The following is a 14,703-nucleotide window of genomic DNA, read 5'->3' as shown; positions in this document are numbered from 1 at the left end:
GAGCAGTTTCAGTTTAATTTCGATTTATGTAAAATGATGATCCAGTCCAATATACCTTTAAAAAAATTGGAGAAAGGCCCTCTTCAAGAATTCCTTGAAAAACACTGCAATCGACATATTCCGGTTGAAAGTTCTCTCCGAAAAAATTATGTAGGCCCAGTGTTTTAGCAAGTTTACAACGAATTTAAACATCGCATTGGAGATAATTATTTATGGTTCGCTGTCGATGAAACAACCGATAGTTGTGGAAGATACGTGGCAAGTTTAATTGTTAGAATCTTAAATGAAAATTTCCCTAGTCGAGGGTATGTAGTAAGTTTGAAAATGTTAGATAAAACAACGATTACCAGATTTGTAAATGACAGTCTTACGTCACTATTTTTGCCAAATGCCGTACCGGCGAATAAAATTTTATTGATGATCTCGGATGCAGCTCGTTATATATTGAAAGCAGGGAATAAGCTAAAAATATTGTACCCCAATTTAATTCACTCTACTTGCATTGCCCACGGTTTAAACAGAGTGGCTGAAGGAATACGTTTGCAGTTTCATACTGTTAATAAATTAGTGGCAAATGGTAAAAAGATTTTTGTTAAAGCCCCACTAAGAGTGCAACATTTTAAGGAAAAATTTCCAAACATACCATTGCCCCCAGAGCCGATTATAACGAGGTGGGGAACATGGTTACAGGCCACATTTTATTATGACAAATATATCAAAGAATTTGAGGAAGTAGTTACGGAGTTTAGCGAAGATTCTTCTCAATCGATTAAAGATTGCATAAATATTTTGGAAAACAAAGATTTGCGACAAGATCTACCTTTTCTAAGAAGCAATTATCAATTCGTATGTGAGGTAATAGAAAAGTTAGAAAAACCCAACATGTTGTTGGTAGATGCCATAAACTTAGTGAAAGAATTTAAACAACAAGCAAACGCAGTAAGGGGTGATATTGGTACTAGATTGTCTCAAAAACTTGACGAAGTGTTAAATAAAAATGCAGGTTTCGGTGTTCTTTCCGACGTTGCTCGTGTTTTACAAGGCCAGAAGGTGGAAAATTTGGAGTTAGATTCAACATTAGTTGCAAAATTCAAATTTGCGCCAACAACAAGTGTGGATGTTGAACGCACATTCTCCAATTTTAAACACATTTTAAATGATCGGCGAAAAAATTTTACAGTGGACAACTTGGAACATATTACAAACATAAATTGTTTTAAAGAAAACTGAAATACGGGTGTAAAATATAAAGTCTAGGATTATTGTAACAATATTTTATCCAAAGTTCTAAGAAGTGTTCTTTGATTTGTAATATGATTATGTTTTTAATGCTTTTTTGCTTAAAATAAAACTTTTTTATTGAAAATGTTGTGCGTATTTAAGCGCTTATTCTTAATTTTTTTGTGCTTATAAATCCGCTCTCTATACATTAATATCTTATTCCAAACGACTGTAAAACCCCAATAAAATTAAAATAGACGCTTTTACAATCTGACCTTCTGCTTTACGTACAGGACAATTTTTGGCAACATTATTATTAATAAACAAGAATAAACCGTCTTGCTTGTGCCGACCATAATAATAAACCCAAAACGTGTTAAAAACATCTTTTACATCTAGTTACGTTATGAGAGTGTAAACACCGAAAACCAAAAGTTCCTCCAATCATCTGGAATGAACTTTCCCATCTTGACTTAATTCCCGCTCCCCAAAATATTTACATAAATAAATTCGTTCCTTGTTTATTTTTCACACCCACTTTAAACACACAGGTATCGTGTGAATCCATTATCTCTGAATTAAATGCCTGCTGAGACGTGTAAACGTTCAATTTCCGAATGTTCCACTTCTAAAAATACCAAAGATCCATCAAAGTTTTACAACACAATGGTTAACTAGTTCGTACGGTGGCGACCGGGTCTAAAGCAAAATGGAATGTTTTGTCAACTACAATGCGTTGAAAATTTATGAACTGTTCGACTACGATGGAATCGTCATTCCTCGGAAATACCCTTCGGTTATCGTACCCAACTACGTTCTGCATCAAGATTACTTCTATGGATTCTATTATGGTAAGTAAATTGCTGCCGTTTAATATTAATCGTTACTACGTCTGTGTGTACAAACAAATACCTGCACAGATGTATACAATCGTCACGGGGTTATTAGATGGTGTGGCCACAAATTCGTAAATATACTGGCCATAACAAACTGGCAATGTTTGTTTTATGACATCCTTTATAAAATACAGATAAAAAACGGATCTAGATTCTTAGGAACCTAATGCTGTTATTTATTTGAGGCCCCTTTTTTCCTATTATATATAGGAGTTGGTTAGAAAATTTAATTTATAGCAGATGGCCGACGGGAAAATGGTCTCTCAGCAACATACGTAAGTTGGAGTGTTTATGTTTGTACGTAAGAATGTCACGCAGAAATTTGTTTGATTTGAATAAGTTTATGGCCGCAAAACAGAGGTAAATACCCTGTAGAAAAGTCTCTTCCGAAAAAAAAACTGAATCTTATATGTGACAAATAGTATAACAGCAAAAAATACGATTAGCGCTTTTTTTAGCAGCCTAGATTTTATTCGTTCCCATTCCCACTCTACAAAAAAACATATAATTAATAGCGCCCACCCACCCCGCCTCCATTTCAGTGGTTCATTTTACTTGCTCTCAATAAAAGGTGGATCTTATCGGAAATAAAATTAGTCCTTATAATGAGATCTACGCGGGTGGGCGGGGTTAGTACTTGCTAAGATAGAACTAATTTTGGCAAATGACATACACTTTAAGAAAATAGGGGGGGGGGGGTGGGTGGGTGGGTGGGTCTAGCAAGATAAGACTGATTTTGGCAAATGACATACCCTCAAAGAAAACAGAGGGCGGGTAGGTGGAGAAAATAATTGCTAAGATAAGACTGAACAATATTTAGAGTAGTAATTCTAAAAATGACTAGTGGCGATTGTATTGTTTTAGCAACATCATTAAAGGCAGGCGACAGATGGAAGGGAAGACTTATATGTTCATATCCTAGGAGTTATGAAACGTCGGAAAAACATGTAATTAACAATGCGTCAAATTTACTCTAATAATAATAATAATAATAATAATTTAAGTCAATTTAGACACTTAGTTCTGAAATATTTAAAAATCGATTATTTATTATTATTTTGCGTCAAATTCGATAACGGTTACGTGGTCCGACTAGTCGTTCCTGAGATACTTAATAATAATACATAAATAATAATTGATGCAGTTAGTTGTAAAAAAAATTGCCTTGAGAAATCCCTTATTAAAGATGACTGGTAATTTTGTCTAAATTTATTTGATGCACGTAAAAATACGTATCAACGTAATAATATCTATTTATAAAAATACATAAGTAGTTCGAAACTCAATTATTGTTACATTTAGTTATTTATGCAAAAAATACCAGGAGTCCACGTGTGACGTAAAACAGCAGAGAAGGTTAATGTGGCAAAATGGTGGTACTACTTTTATTAGAAATATAAATTTCAAGCTAGTTCTTTAGGCTCTTCTATGTCAAAAAAGCAGACTCACCTCGCTGCCAGTGTCCATTTTTCAACTGATAGTAATCTCGGTCCCAGAAACACAGTTTTCAACAATTAGCTGGAACTGTGGACTCAACTGACTTGGGCAAAGAAACTGCGACGTTAACTGGCAGTTAATATCACATTTACGTCGATAATTATAAAGTTAACCAGTTCTTTCATGATGAATAATACCATGTCGACGGTCAAGTTTTCGTAACCATGGGAAATTCTAGTTGACTCACCGACCACTTCCATCCAAGGTTATCTGTGTTCCCGGGTGATGTGATAACCATTACCGTTTAAACGGTTTCGTTCTCTCTCTCTCTCTTTCGCTTATGTATTATGGTATGGTTTGTTGCATAACCTCTGTATCCATTTGCAGTGGATCATTGCTTTCTACAACCATTTGCTGCGTTTTTGGAAAAGTAGGACCTCTTTCATAGCGATTTATTTACCCACCTCTATTTTTGAGAATACAGCTTGAGAGATCGCTAACAAAAATTTAACCAACCATGACACCAAAATGTTGATGTTCATTAACCCATTTTTTTGAATCCAAAAAATTGCCATATTCGTTGGGTGATTCTGTGAAAATAGTAAGAGCGTTCGAAAAATTGTGGCCCAAAATAACTTCTGAAGATGTGTTGAAAAACTGAGCGTTTGAAAAGTTGCCTAAAGATCCACGAAAATTTTCCACGTGGTGATTTGAAAAATATACCTCTAGGTTTCGGAGCAAGATTTTAGAAGTATTTGGTTCGAAATTTTTTTTCAAAGTCGTAAACATTTCCGTAAGTGAACAACTGAACTTTTGAAAAAATGCATGAAAAATTGTGAGATATAGATAGATCTCGACCAACTATTTTGAAAATCAGTCCATTAGGCGATTATAAAAGAAAGTTTTCGAAAAAAATACAAAAAATCTTTTAGTTTCGAAATCGTTCGAAAAAATGTCGAACTGTCATATTAAAATTTTGGGTGTTTGAAAAAGTTTCCTAAATATCTACAAAAAATTGTGGGATATAAATTTGGGTGTGCTGATTCGATAAATACAGCATGTTTATTGTCCAGAGCAAGATTATACAAAAAATTGGTTTCAATGCCATTTTTTTTAAATCCCAAAATTTGTTACATTTCTTTGGGCGATTCAGGAAAAATGGTGAGAGTTTTCGAAGAAAGACGGCGAAAATATATAACTTCTGGAGGTCGAAATGTACCAAAAAAAATCTCTTCAGGAAATTTTCGAGGATCGTCGAATAAATGAAATTTTCAGAAGGAAGTACTGAAAATTTCATCTTTTGAAAATATTGCTTAAAAATTCACAGATCTCGAAGTGCCGATTCCTAAAATATAGCAAATTTATTGTCCCGGAGCAAGATTTTTTTAATTTTTGGTTTGAAAGTCTATTTTTTGGTTATTTGGTTATTCAATTCCTCAAAAATGGTAGAATTTTTTTTTAAATCCCAAAATTTGTTACACTTATTTGAGCGATTCAGGAAAAATAGTGAGAGTTTTGGAAGAAAGACGTCGAAAATAACTTCTGGAGGTCGAAATCTACAAAAAAAATCTCTTCAGGAAATTTTCGAGGATCGTCGAATAAATGAAATTTTCATAAAGAAGTACTGAAAATTTGAGCTTTTGAAAATGTTGCTTAAAAATTCACAGATCTCGAAGTGCCGATTCCTAAAATATAGCAAATTTATTGTCCCGCAGCAAGATTTTTTGAATTTTTGGTTTGAAAGTCTATTTTTTGGTTATTTGGTTATGCAATTCCTTAAAAATAGTAGAATTTTTTTTTAAATCCCAAAATTTGTTACACTTCTTTCAGCGATTCAGGAAAAATGGTGAGAGTTTTCGAAGAAAGACGTCGAAAATAATTTCTGGAGGTCGAAATGTACAAAAAAAATCTCTTCAGGAAATTTTCGAGGATCGTCGAATAAGTGAAATTTTCATAAGGAAGTACTGAAAATTTGAGCTTTTGAAAATGTTGCTTAAAAATTCACAAATCTCGAAGTGCCGATTCCTAGAATATAGCAAATTTATTGTCCCGGAGCAAGATTTTTTGAATTTTTGGTTTGAAAGTCTATTTTTTGGTTTTTGGTTATGCAATTCCTTAAAAATAGTAGAATTTTTTTTTAAATCCCAAAATTTGTTACACTTCTTTGAGCGATTCAGGAAAAATGGTGAGAGTTTTCGAAGAAAGACGTCGAAAATAACTTCTGGAGGTCGAAATGTACAAAAAAAAATCTATTCAGGAAATTTTCGAGGATCGTCGAATAAATGAAATTTTCATAAGGAAGTACTGAAAATTTGAGCTTTTGAAAATGTTGCTTATAAATTCACAGATCTCGAAGTGCCGATTCCTAAAATATAGCAAATTTATTGTCCCGGAGCAAGATTTTTTGAATTTTTGGTTTGAAAGTCTATTTTTGGTTATTTGGTTATGCAATTCCTTAAAAACGGTAGAATTTTTTTTTAAATCCCAAAATTTGTTACACTTCTTTGAGCGATTCAGGAAAAATGGTGAGAGTTTTCGAAGAAACACGTCGAAAATAACTTCTGGAGGTCGAAATCTACAAAAAAATCTCTTCAGGAAATTTTCAAGGATCGTCGAATAAATGAAATTTTCAAAAGTACTGAAAATTCGAGCTTTTGAAAATGTTGCTTAAAAATTCACAGATCTCGAAGTGCCGATTCAAAAAAATAGGAAGTCGAAAAATCTAAAAATTAAAAAATCGAAATATGTACATATTAAAAAATTCCAAAATTGAAACGTCACAAAACTTAAACATTGATAATAATTTGAAAATCGAAAAATTGAGGAGTCGAAAATTTAAAAAATCCATTAATCGAGAAATTGGGAAATCGAGAAATCCAAAAATTTAGAAACGCGAAAAATTGAAAAATCGAAAAATTCAAATACATAAATCCCAAAACTGAAACGTTGAAAAATTGGAAAATCGAAAAATCGAAAAGATGAATTATCCAAAAACTGACAAATCGGGAAATCGAAATCGAAAAATTGAAAAAGCGCGAAACCGAAACATCAAAAGTCCGAGAAGTCGAGAAATCGAAAAATCGGAAAATGAAAAAATCGATTAATCGAAAAATTCCAAAAATTTAGAAACGCCAAAAATTGAAAAACTGAAAAATCCAAAAATTCAAATAGATAAATTCCAAAACTGAAACGTCGAAGAATTGGAAACTCGAACAATCAAAAAGACGAATAATCGAAAAACTGAAAAATCGAAATCGAAAAATTGAAAAAACCCGAAATCGAAACATCAAAAGATCTAGAAGTGGAAAAATTCGAAAAATTGAGACACTGAAATATGTAGTCGAAGATTGAAAAATGGAAAAATTCAAAATTGAAAAATTTAAACTTAGAATACCCGCTAAAACGAAAAATTGAAAAATCGAAATACCCAAAAACTGAAAAATTAATTCCGAAAAATTGAAAAATCGAAAAATCTAAAAATGAGAAGGCAAAAAATCGACAGGCTGAGAAATCCAAACAACAAAAAAGCAAAAAATCGAAAATTTAAGAATTCGAAAAATTGAAAATTTACAAAATCTGGAAATCAAGACATCAACAGATCAAAAAATTAGAAAATTGAAAAATTGAAAAATTTAAGATTTAAAAAATCGCAAAATTTTGAAAAACCGAATAAGTAAAAAATCAAAAAACAGGAAGTCGAAAAATCTAAAAATTTAAAAATCGAATTATGTACATATTAAAAAATTCCAAAATTGAAAAGTCACAAAACTTAAACATTGATAATAATTTGAAAATCGAAAAATTGAGAAGTCGAAAAATTAAAAAATCCATTAATCGAGAAATTGAGAAACCGAGAAATCCAAAAATTTAGAAACGCTAAAAATTGAAAAATCGAAAAATTCAAATACATAAATTCCAAAACTGAAACGTTGAAAAACTGGAAAATCGAAAAACCGACAAGATGAATTATCCAAAAACTGACAAATCGGGAAATCGAAATCGAAAAATTGAAAAAGTGCGAAAGCGAAACATAAAAAGTCCGAGAAGTCGAGAAATCGAAAAATCGGAAAATTAAAAATCGATTAATCGAAAAATTCCAAAAATTTAGAAGCGCCAAAAATTGAAAAACTGAAAAATCCAAAAATTTAAATTGATAAATTCCAAAACTGAAACGTCGAAGAATTGGAAACTCGAACAATCAAAAAGACGAATAATAATCGAAAAACTGAAAAACTGAGAAATCGAAACATCAAAAGATCTAGAAGTGGAAAAATCGACAAATTGAAACATTGAAATGTGTAGTTGAAGATTGAAAAATGAAAAAAATTAAAAATTAAAAAATTTAAACTTAAAACACCCGCTAAAACGAAAAATTGAAAAATCGAAATATCCAAAAACTGAAAAATCGAATTCTGAAAAATTGAAAAATCGAAAAATCTAAAAATGAGAAGGCAAAAAACCGACTGGCTGAGAAATCCAAACAACAAAAGAGCAAAAAATCGAAAATCTAAGAATTCGAAAAATTTAAAATTTACAAAATCGAGAAATCAAGACATCAACAAATCGAAAAATTAGAAAATTGAAAAATCGAAAAATTTAAGATTTAAAAAATCACAAAATTTTGAAAAACCGAATAAGTAAAAAATCAAAAAAAAAACAGGAAGTCGAAAAATCTAAAAATTTAAAATTCGAAATATGTACATATTAAAAAATTCCAAAATTGAGAAGTCACCAAGCTTAAACATTGATAATAATTTGAAAATCGAAAAATTGAGAAGTCGAAAAATTAAAAAATCCATTAATCAAGAAATTGAGAAATCGAGAAATCCAAAAATTTAGAAACGCCAAAAATTGAAATTTCGAAAAATTCAAATACATAAATCCCAAAACTGAAACGTTGAAAAATTGGAAAATCTAAAAACCGACAAGATGAATTATCCAAAAACGGACAAATCGGGAAATCGAATTAGAAAAATTGAAAAAGTGCGAAACCGAAACATGAAAAGTCCGAAAAGTCGAGAAATCGAAAAATCGGAAAATTAAAAAATCGATTAATCGAAAAATTCCAAAAATTTAGAAACGCCAAAAATTGAAAAACTGAAAAATCCAAAAATTTGAATAGATAAATCCCAAAACTGAAACGTCGAAGAATTGGAAACTCGAACAATCAAAAAGACGAATAATCGAAAAACTGAAAAACTGGGAAATCGAAATCGAAAAATTGAAAAATCGAAATATCCAAAAACTGAAAAATTAATTCCGAAAAATTGAAAAATCGAAAAATCTAAAAATGAGAAGGTAAAAAATCGACAGGCTGAGAGATCCAAACAACAAAAAAGCAAAAAATCGAAAATTTAAGAATTCGAAAAATTGAAAATTTACAAAATCGGGAAATCAAGACATCAATAAATCGCAAAATTTTGAAAAACCGATAAGTACAAAATCAAAAAAACAGGAAGTCGAAAAATCTAAAAATTTAAAAATCGAAATATGTACATATTAAAAAATTCCAAAATTGAAAAGTCACAAAACTTAAACATTGATAATAATTTGAAAATCGAAAAATTGAGAAGTCGAAAAATTAAAAAATCCATTAATCGAGAAATTGGGAAATCGAGAAATCCAAAAATTTAGAAACGCCAAAAATGGAAAAATCGAAAAATTCAAATACATAAATCCCAAAACTGAAACGTTGAAAAATCGAAAAACCGAAAAGATGAATTATCCAAAAACTGACAAATCGGGAAATCGAAATCGAAAAATTGAAAAAGCGCGAAACCGAAACATCAAAAGTCCGAGAAGTCGAGAAATCGAAAAATCGGAAAATTAAAAAATCGATTAATCGAAAAATTCCAAAAATTTAGAAACGCCAAAAATTGAAAAACTGAAAAATGCAAAAAATTAAATGGATAATTTCCAAAACTGAAACGTCGAAGAATTGGAAACTCGAAAAATCAAAAAAACTGAAAAACTGGGAAACCGAAATCGAAAAATTGAAAAAAAACCCGAAATCGAAAGATCAAAAGATCTAGAAGTGGAAAAATCGACAAATTGAGACATTGAAATGTGTAGTTGAAGATTGAAAAATGGAAAAATTCAAAATTCAAAAATTTAAACTTAAAACACCCGCTAAAACGAGAAATTGAAAAATCGAAATATCCAAAAACAAAAAATTTATTCCGAAAAATTGAAAAATCGAAAAATCGAAAAATGAGAAGGCAAAAAATCGACAGGCCGAGAAATCCATGCAAAAAAGCAAAAAATCGAAAATTTAAGAATTCGAAAAACTGAAAATTTACAAAATCGAGAAATTAGAAAATTGAAAAATCGAAAAATTTAAGATTTAAAAAATCACAAAATTCTGAAAAACCGAATAAGTAAAAAATCAAAAAAACAGGAAGTCGAAAAATCTAAAAAATTAAAAATCGAAATATGTACTCGTACATATTAAAAAATTCCAAAATTGAAAAATCACAAAACTTAAACATTGATAATAATTTGAAAATCGAAAAATTGAGATGTCGAAAAATTAAAAACTCCATTAATCGAGAAATTGAGAAATCGAAAAATCCAAAAATTTGGAAACGCCAAAAATTGAAAAATTGAAAAATCGAAAAGATGAATTATAAAAAAACTGATAATTCGGGAAATCGAAATCGAAAAATTGAAAAAGCGCGAAACCGAAACATCAACAGACCGAGAAGTCGAATAATTGGGAAATGGAAGAGGCTAAAAATCGAAAAACTGAAAAATTAATTCCAAAAAATTGAAAAATCTGAAAACGCGAAGGCACTAAATCGAGAAATTGAGAAATCGAGAGAACAAAAAAGTGAAAATCTAAAATTTAAAAATTCGAAAAATTGAAAATTTAAAAATCGAGCAATCAAAACACCGACAAATAGAAAAATCAAAAAATTGAAAAATCGAAAAATGAAAGATTTAAAAGGTCGCAATATTTTGAAAAATCGAATAAGTAAAAAATCAAAAGTGTTCTGTGCCTTAAAAAACGGGACAGAATCATTGAAATATCCTTTAAGATTAGGTCAACATCTTTGAAAAATATTAATTTTAATCTTAAAAACAGGGCAAAATAATTAAAAAACGAAGTGTTCTAAAGGGGCCTTACTAAATATTTTATCGTTGTATCTCGAAACACACTTTTAATATAATTATTTATTGTAAGAGAAGCTCCCACTTCTCTAACATAAGTAATTAAAATCGCTGCACCAATTAAATTACTCCGCAATTTGTAAATCCCACACTGAAACCACTCTCATAAAATTAGTAAAAAAAAAGCGTAGGCTTCAACTTCGTGATTAATGCGCCCGGGCCGCGATCCACCTCAGCCCGCCCCTGCCACTTAACACATCCACTTTCTAGACTTTTACCTAGCGATCACCTAATGACTCACAATTTCCTCATCGCCACTAACCACTAATTTACTTCTTGTGTTTGTGTAAGCAGCAAAAAGTGAGCGCTTTTCCGTCCGACTGATATTCATATTCCCCCCACCGTTTGAGCGCCGCTGGTAATCCCACTTCTGATTCGAAAAAGGTGGGCAAGGTGGAGGTGAACGAGCGAGCACATGGCCATAGAAATGTAAATTTTTCAATGCAGTAGTTGTCTTTTCTTGCTCGCGTATGACTGACAACGGAGTATTTTTCTTGTGCCCGTTCAAGCGATTAAAGCGGATGTGAGCCATCGAAGCGACGATGAAAAATCGCGCAAAAAGTTAAGAACGAAACCCGTGACGACGTCGGTGAGTGCGCAAAAAATTCCACACAATCGAGTATTAAAAAGTGTCATTTTGCTGTTCAGGCTTTAATGGTCGTAGTGACGCATTTGGTGTTTTTCGGGAGAAAAAGCAACGAAAATCGACGAGTTTATGGGTGTTTTAGATCGAACGAAATGTAATGGTTTCGAGTATTGTTTTCTTTGATTACGTGTTGTATTGTTATTTGTTCTGTACAGGTATCTTACACCTACTATTTCATTATGCAACGCTCACTGAATCGTAATAACGCTATAACAATCTTGTGTTGGTTTTTATTGAAATGAATAACGGTGTGGTAATTGTTTTGTGCCAGTTACATATTTGTGAGGAACTGTGTTTGGCTGGGTTAAATAATTGCGCTAAATTGTGTGAAGGGTCGTATTTAAGCAGATAAGTTTGGAGGGCACTAGATCAGAGATAAGTCAGGTTGTTAGTAATAAGTGGGTGACTTAAGTGGGTTTTCGGGTGCTTAAAATTCCAAAAAAAGTACACATTTGTAAACGAAAACGCTGTTCTAGTCGAGTTCGTGCCGATATTTATGATGATTTCTTCTTGGAGGTTAATTACTTTTAAATTAGGTATCCAAAACGTACCAGCACGCCTCAAACAAAAATTTAGAACGAACGGGTTGAAATGTGACACTAATTTGCAAAAAAAAAAAATATTATTATATTATTTATGAAGCGAAAATTATAAGCCAAACGCGATTGATTTATTATAATGTAAAGGTCGTGTTTGAGCTTTTCCTACGTAGGTTGAACAAATCTGTATTCACCTCACGTAAAAGTTTATGATACGAGAGGGACACGATTCATTTAAAGTTAATTTGATTTCCATTTCCCAAAAGATTCGTTTAATTAAAACAATTTTGTTCACTGAATTAAAAAAAAATTGAATCATTGATTTCAAGTCACGTTTAATGTGCATGAATTGTACACAAGGTCGTTTGAAGAATGTCAAGTTCATGATTTTTGACACATCATGTAGGACACGAAAATGTAGAGAAAAGAATATGAAACTTTTTGTGGCGTCATCTCAAATTTTTGACAAGTAAATCCAGTCTGAAGTATTGTAAGCGGGTCCACCAGGCGATTGACTACTTTCATGTTTTCTCGACTTTCGTGACCCATTCAGTTTCCATCTGTCTGTCTGTTCGCCGTCTGTGTGGATTATAATTAGACACATAATAGGGGCAATTCTGGATCAAACCTGTTAAAATTTCAAGGTTGTTAAGAAATAAACAGCCAGATTTATAAATTTACTCGTTACTATGAAAATTTGCAATTTAACACTCGTTAAATTTAACAAATGTGTACCGAATTGCTCCTAATATCCGAATAACTGGAACGATTGTTGTCCAAATTTGTATGTATGTTAGCAATGTCGTGTAGGTAGTAAAACTAGTTAACCAAAATTTGTCTGAACATAGAATGACGTCATCTCCAATTTACCTACAACTGTAAATGTTAATTAAATTTTATAAAATTACGTACTCCTCCATTTGTGGTTTATGAATCTGAGTTAAATTTTTACCAGATTTTTGGAAAAAAAATCACAACATTTTACCATTTTACCTTGAAATTACAAAAAAATCGAATGATTTGAAATGTTGTAAACCGTTTATTTAAGTTAAAAAGTAACATAGTCCTGAAGTTGTGATTGATGAATCCGTGTCGAATGTCATACTAGACATCGAGATTTTTGGAATAAAATATTTTTTTTTACAATTTTTGAATTTTCGATTTTTCGATTTATTGATTTTTCATCTTCAGATTATTCAGTTTTTCAATTTCTCGATTTTCACTTTTTCGATTCCTTCAATTTTGGAATTTTTCAATTTTTCTATTCTTCAATTTCTCGATTATTTCAAGTTTTCGATTTCTTGAATTTTTTTTATTTCAAAATTTTCTGATATTTTCGGCTTAGGTTTTTCAATTTTTCTATTCTTAAGTTTTTAGATTTTTCAATTTTTCACTTTTTCGATTTCTCGATCTTTCAATTTCTTCGATTCTTCAATTTTTCTTCGATTTTTCAGTATTGCGATTTTTCTATTTATCAATCTATCATTTTTTCGATACTTCAGTTTTGGGATTTTTCTACATTTTGATTCTTTAATTTTTCAATTTTTCGATTTGTCTTTTTTCCCATTTTGATATTTCAATTTTTCAATTCTTTGACTTTTGGACTTTAAATTTATTGATTCTTTTATTTTTCTCATTTCTCGTTTTCGACGTCTCATTTTCTCTCTTTCAAATATTCAGTTCTTCAATTTTTCTTCGATTTCTCAATTATTCGATTTATCGATTTATCAGTTATTCAGTATTTAGATTATTGGATTTTTCGATGTTTTTTTTACCTTTTCAATTTTTCATCTTCGGTTTTATCAATTCTTCAATTTCTCGATTTTCAATTTTTCGATTACTTTAAGTTCGGGATTTTTCAATTTTTCGATTCTTCAATTCCTCGATTTTTATTTTTCGATTTCAAATTTTTTGATGTTTTCATTTTAGGGTTTTCAATTTTTCATTTTTCAGTTTTTAGAGTTTCCACTTTTTCGAGTTTCCACTTTTTCGCTTTTTCGACTTTTAAAATTTTTGTTTTTCCGGTTTTTCTATTTTTCGGTTTTTTAAATTTTCGATTTCTGAATTTAACGAGAATCCGTTGTTTCGATTTTTCAATTTTTAGGTTCCTCAGTTTTTCGATTTTTTGATTTTTCATTTTGGTTTCGGATTTTTCAATTTTTAGATTTTTCAAAATTTTGAATTTTTGGTTTATTTATTTTTCGGCTTATTAAATTTTAGATTTCTCAATTTTTCAATTTTTCAATTGTTCAATTTCTCGATTTTTCGATTTGTCAATTTTTGATTTTTCGATTTTTTGAAATTTCCCGATTTTTTAATTTTTCGATTTCTCGATTTTACAGTTTTTCGACTTCTCGACTTTTCTATTTCTAGATATTTTGATGTTTTGATTTCTAGATTTTTCGGTTTTTCTTTGTACGATTTCTCGATATTTCAGATTTTCAATTTTTCGGTGTCTCGATTTTTAATTTCCCAGTTTTTCGATTTCGGATTTTAGATTTTTTGAATTTCCAATTTTTCGACTTTTCAAATTTTTGAATTTTTGATTTATTTATTTTTCGACTTTTTAAATTTCAGATTTTTTAATTTTTCAATTTTTCGATTGTTCAATTTCCCGATTTTTCGATTTGTCAATTTTTGATTTTTCGATTTTTTTAAATTTCCCGATTTTTTAATTTTTCGATTTCTCGATTTTACAGTTTTTCGACTTCTCGACTTTTCTATTTCTAGATATTTTGATGTTTTGATTTCTAGATGTTTCGGTTTTTCTTTTTACGATTTCTCGACACTTCAG

The 14,703-nt window shown here is 30.5% G+C and overlaps 2 protein-coding genes across 7 annotated transcripts in view; one reads left to right on the top strand and one right to left on the bottom strand.

Annotated features, from left to right (window-relative positions):
- Positions 1-4,354, bottom strand: part of LOC135139555 (uncharacterized) — a 38,955-nt gene extending 34,601 nt beyond the window's left edge. For 2 of the 5 annotated variants that reach the window (XR_010282175.1, XM_064069841.1), the window contains exons 1-2: positions 4,019-4,324; positions 3,567-3,968 (exon numbers count right to left, since the gene is read on the bottom strand). Coding sequence is in view for 3 of the 5 variants with exons in the window: in XM_064069841.1 (XP_063925911.1) it covers positions 3,567-3,584 (18 nt within the window). In the remaining 2 variants the exon portion in view is untranslated. Of the gene's footprint in view, positions 1-3,566; positions 3,969-4,018 lie in introns of all 5 variants that reach the window. The other 3 variants (XR_010282176.1, XM_064069843.1, XM_064069842.1) reach the window with 3 other exon arrangements.
- The window catches only part of LOC135139557 (sarcospan), a 43,260-nt gene continuing 30,386 nt past the window's right edge, over positions 1,830-14,703 (top strand). Inside the window, exon 1 of one of the 2 annotated variants that reach the window (XM_064069848.1) lies at positions 1,830-2,072. In XM_064069848.1, coding sequence (XP_063925918.1) covers positions 1,931-2,072 — 142 coding nt within the window. In that variant the 5' untranslated portion in view covers positions 1,830-1,930. Of the gene's footprint in view, positions 2,073-11,163; positions 11,314-14,703 lie in introns of those variants that run through there. The other variant, XM_064069847.1, reaches the window with a different exon arrangement.

This window comes from Zophobas morio, unplaced genomic scaffold (genome assembly GCF_036711695.1).
Source record: "Zophobas morio isolate AGI-343-1 ecotype UQ-CSIRO unplaced genomic scaffold, CSIRO_AGI_Zmor_V1 ptg000031l, whole genome shotgun sequence".
NCBI lineage: Eukaryota > Metazoa > Arthropoda > Insecta > Coleoptera > Tenebrionidae > Zophobas > Zophobas morio.
The sequence above is the reverse complement of the archived record's forward strand: the minus strand, read 5'-3'. Positions and strand labels throughout refer to the sequence as shown.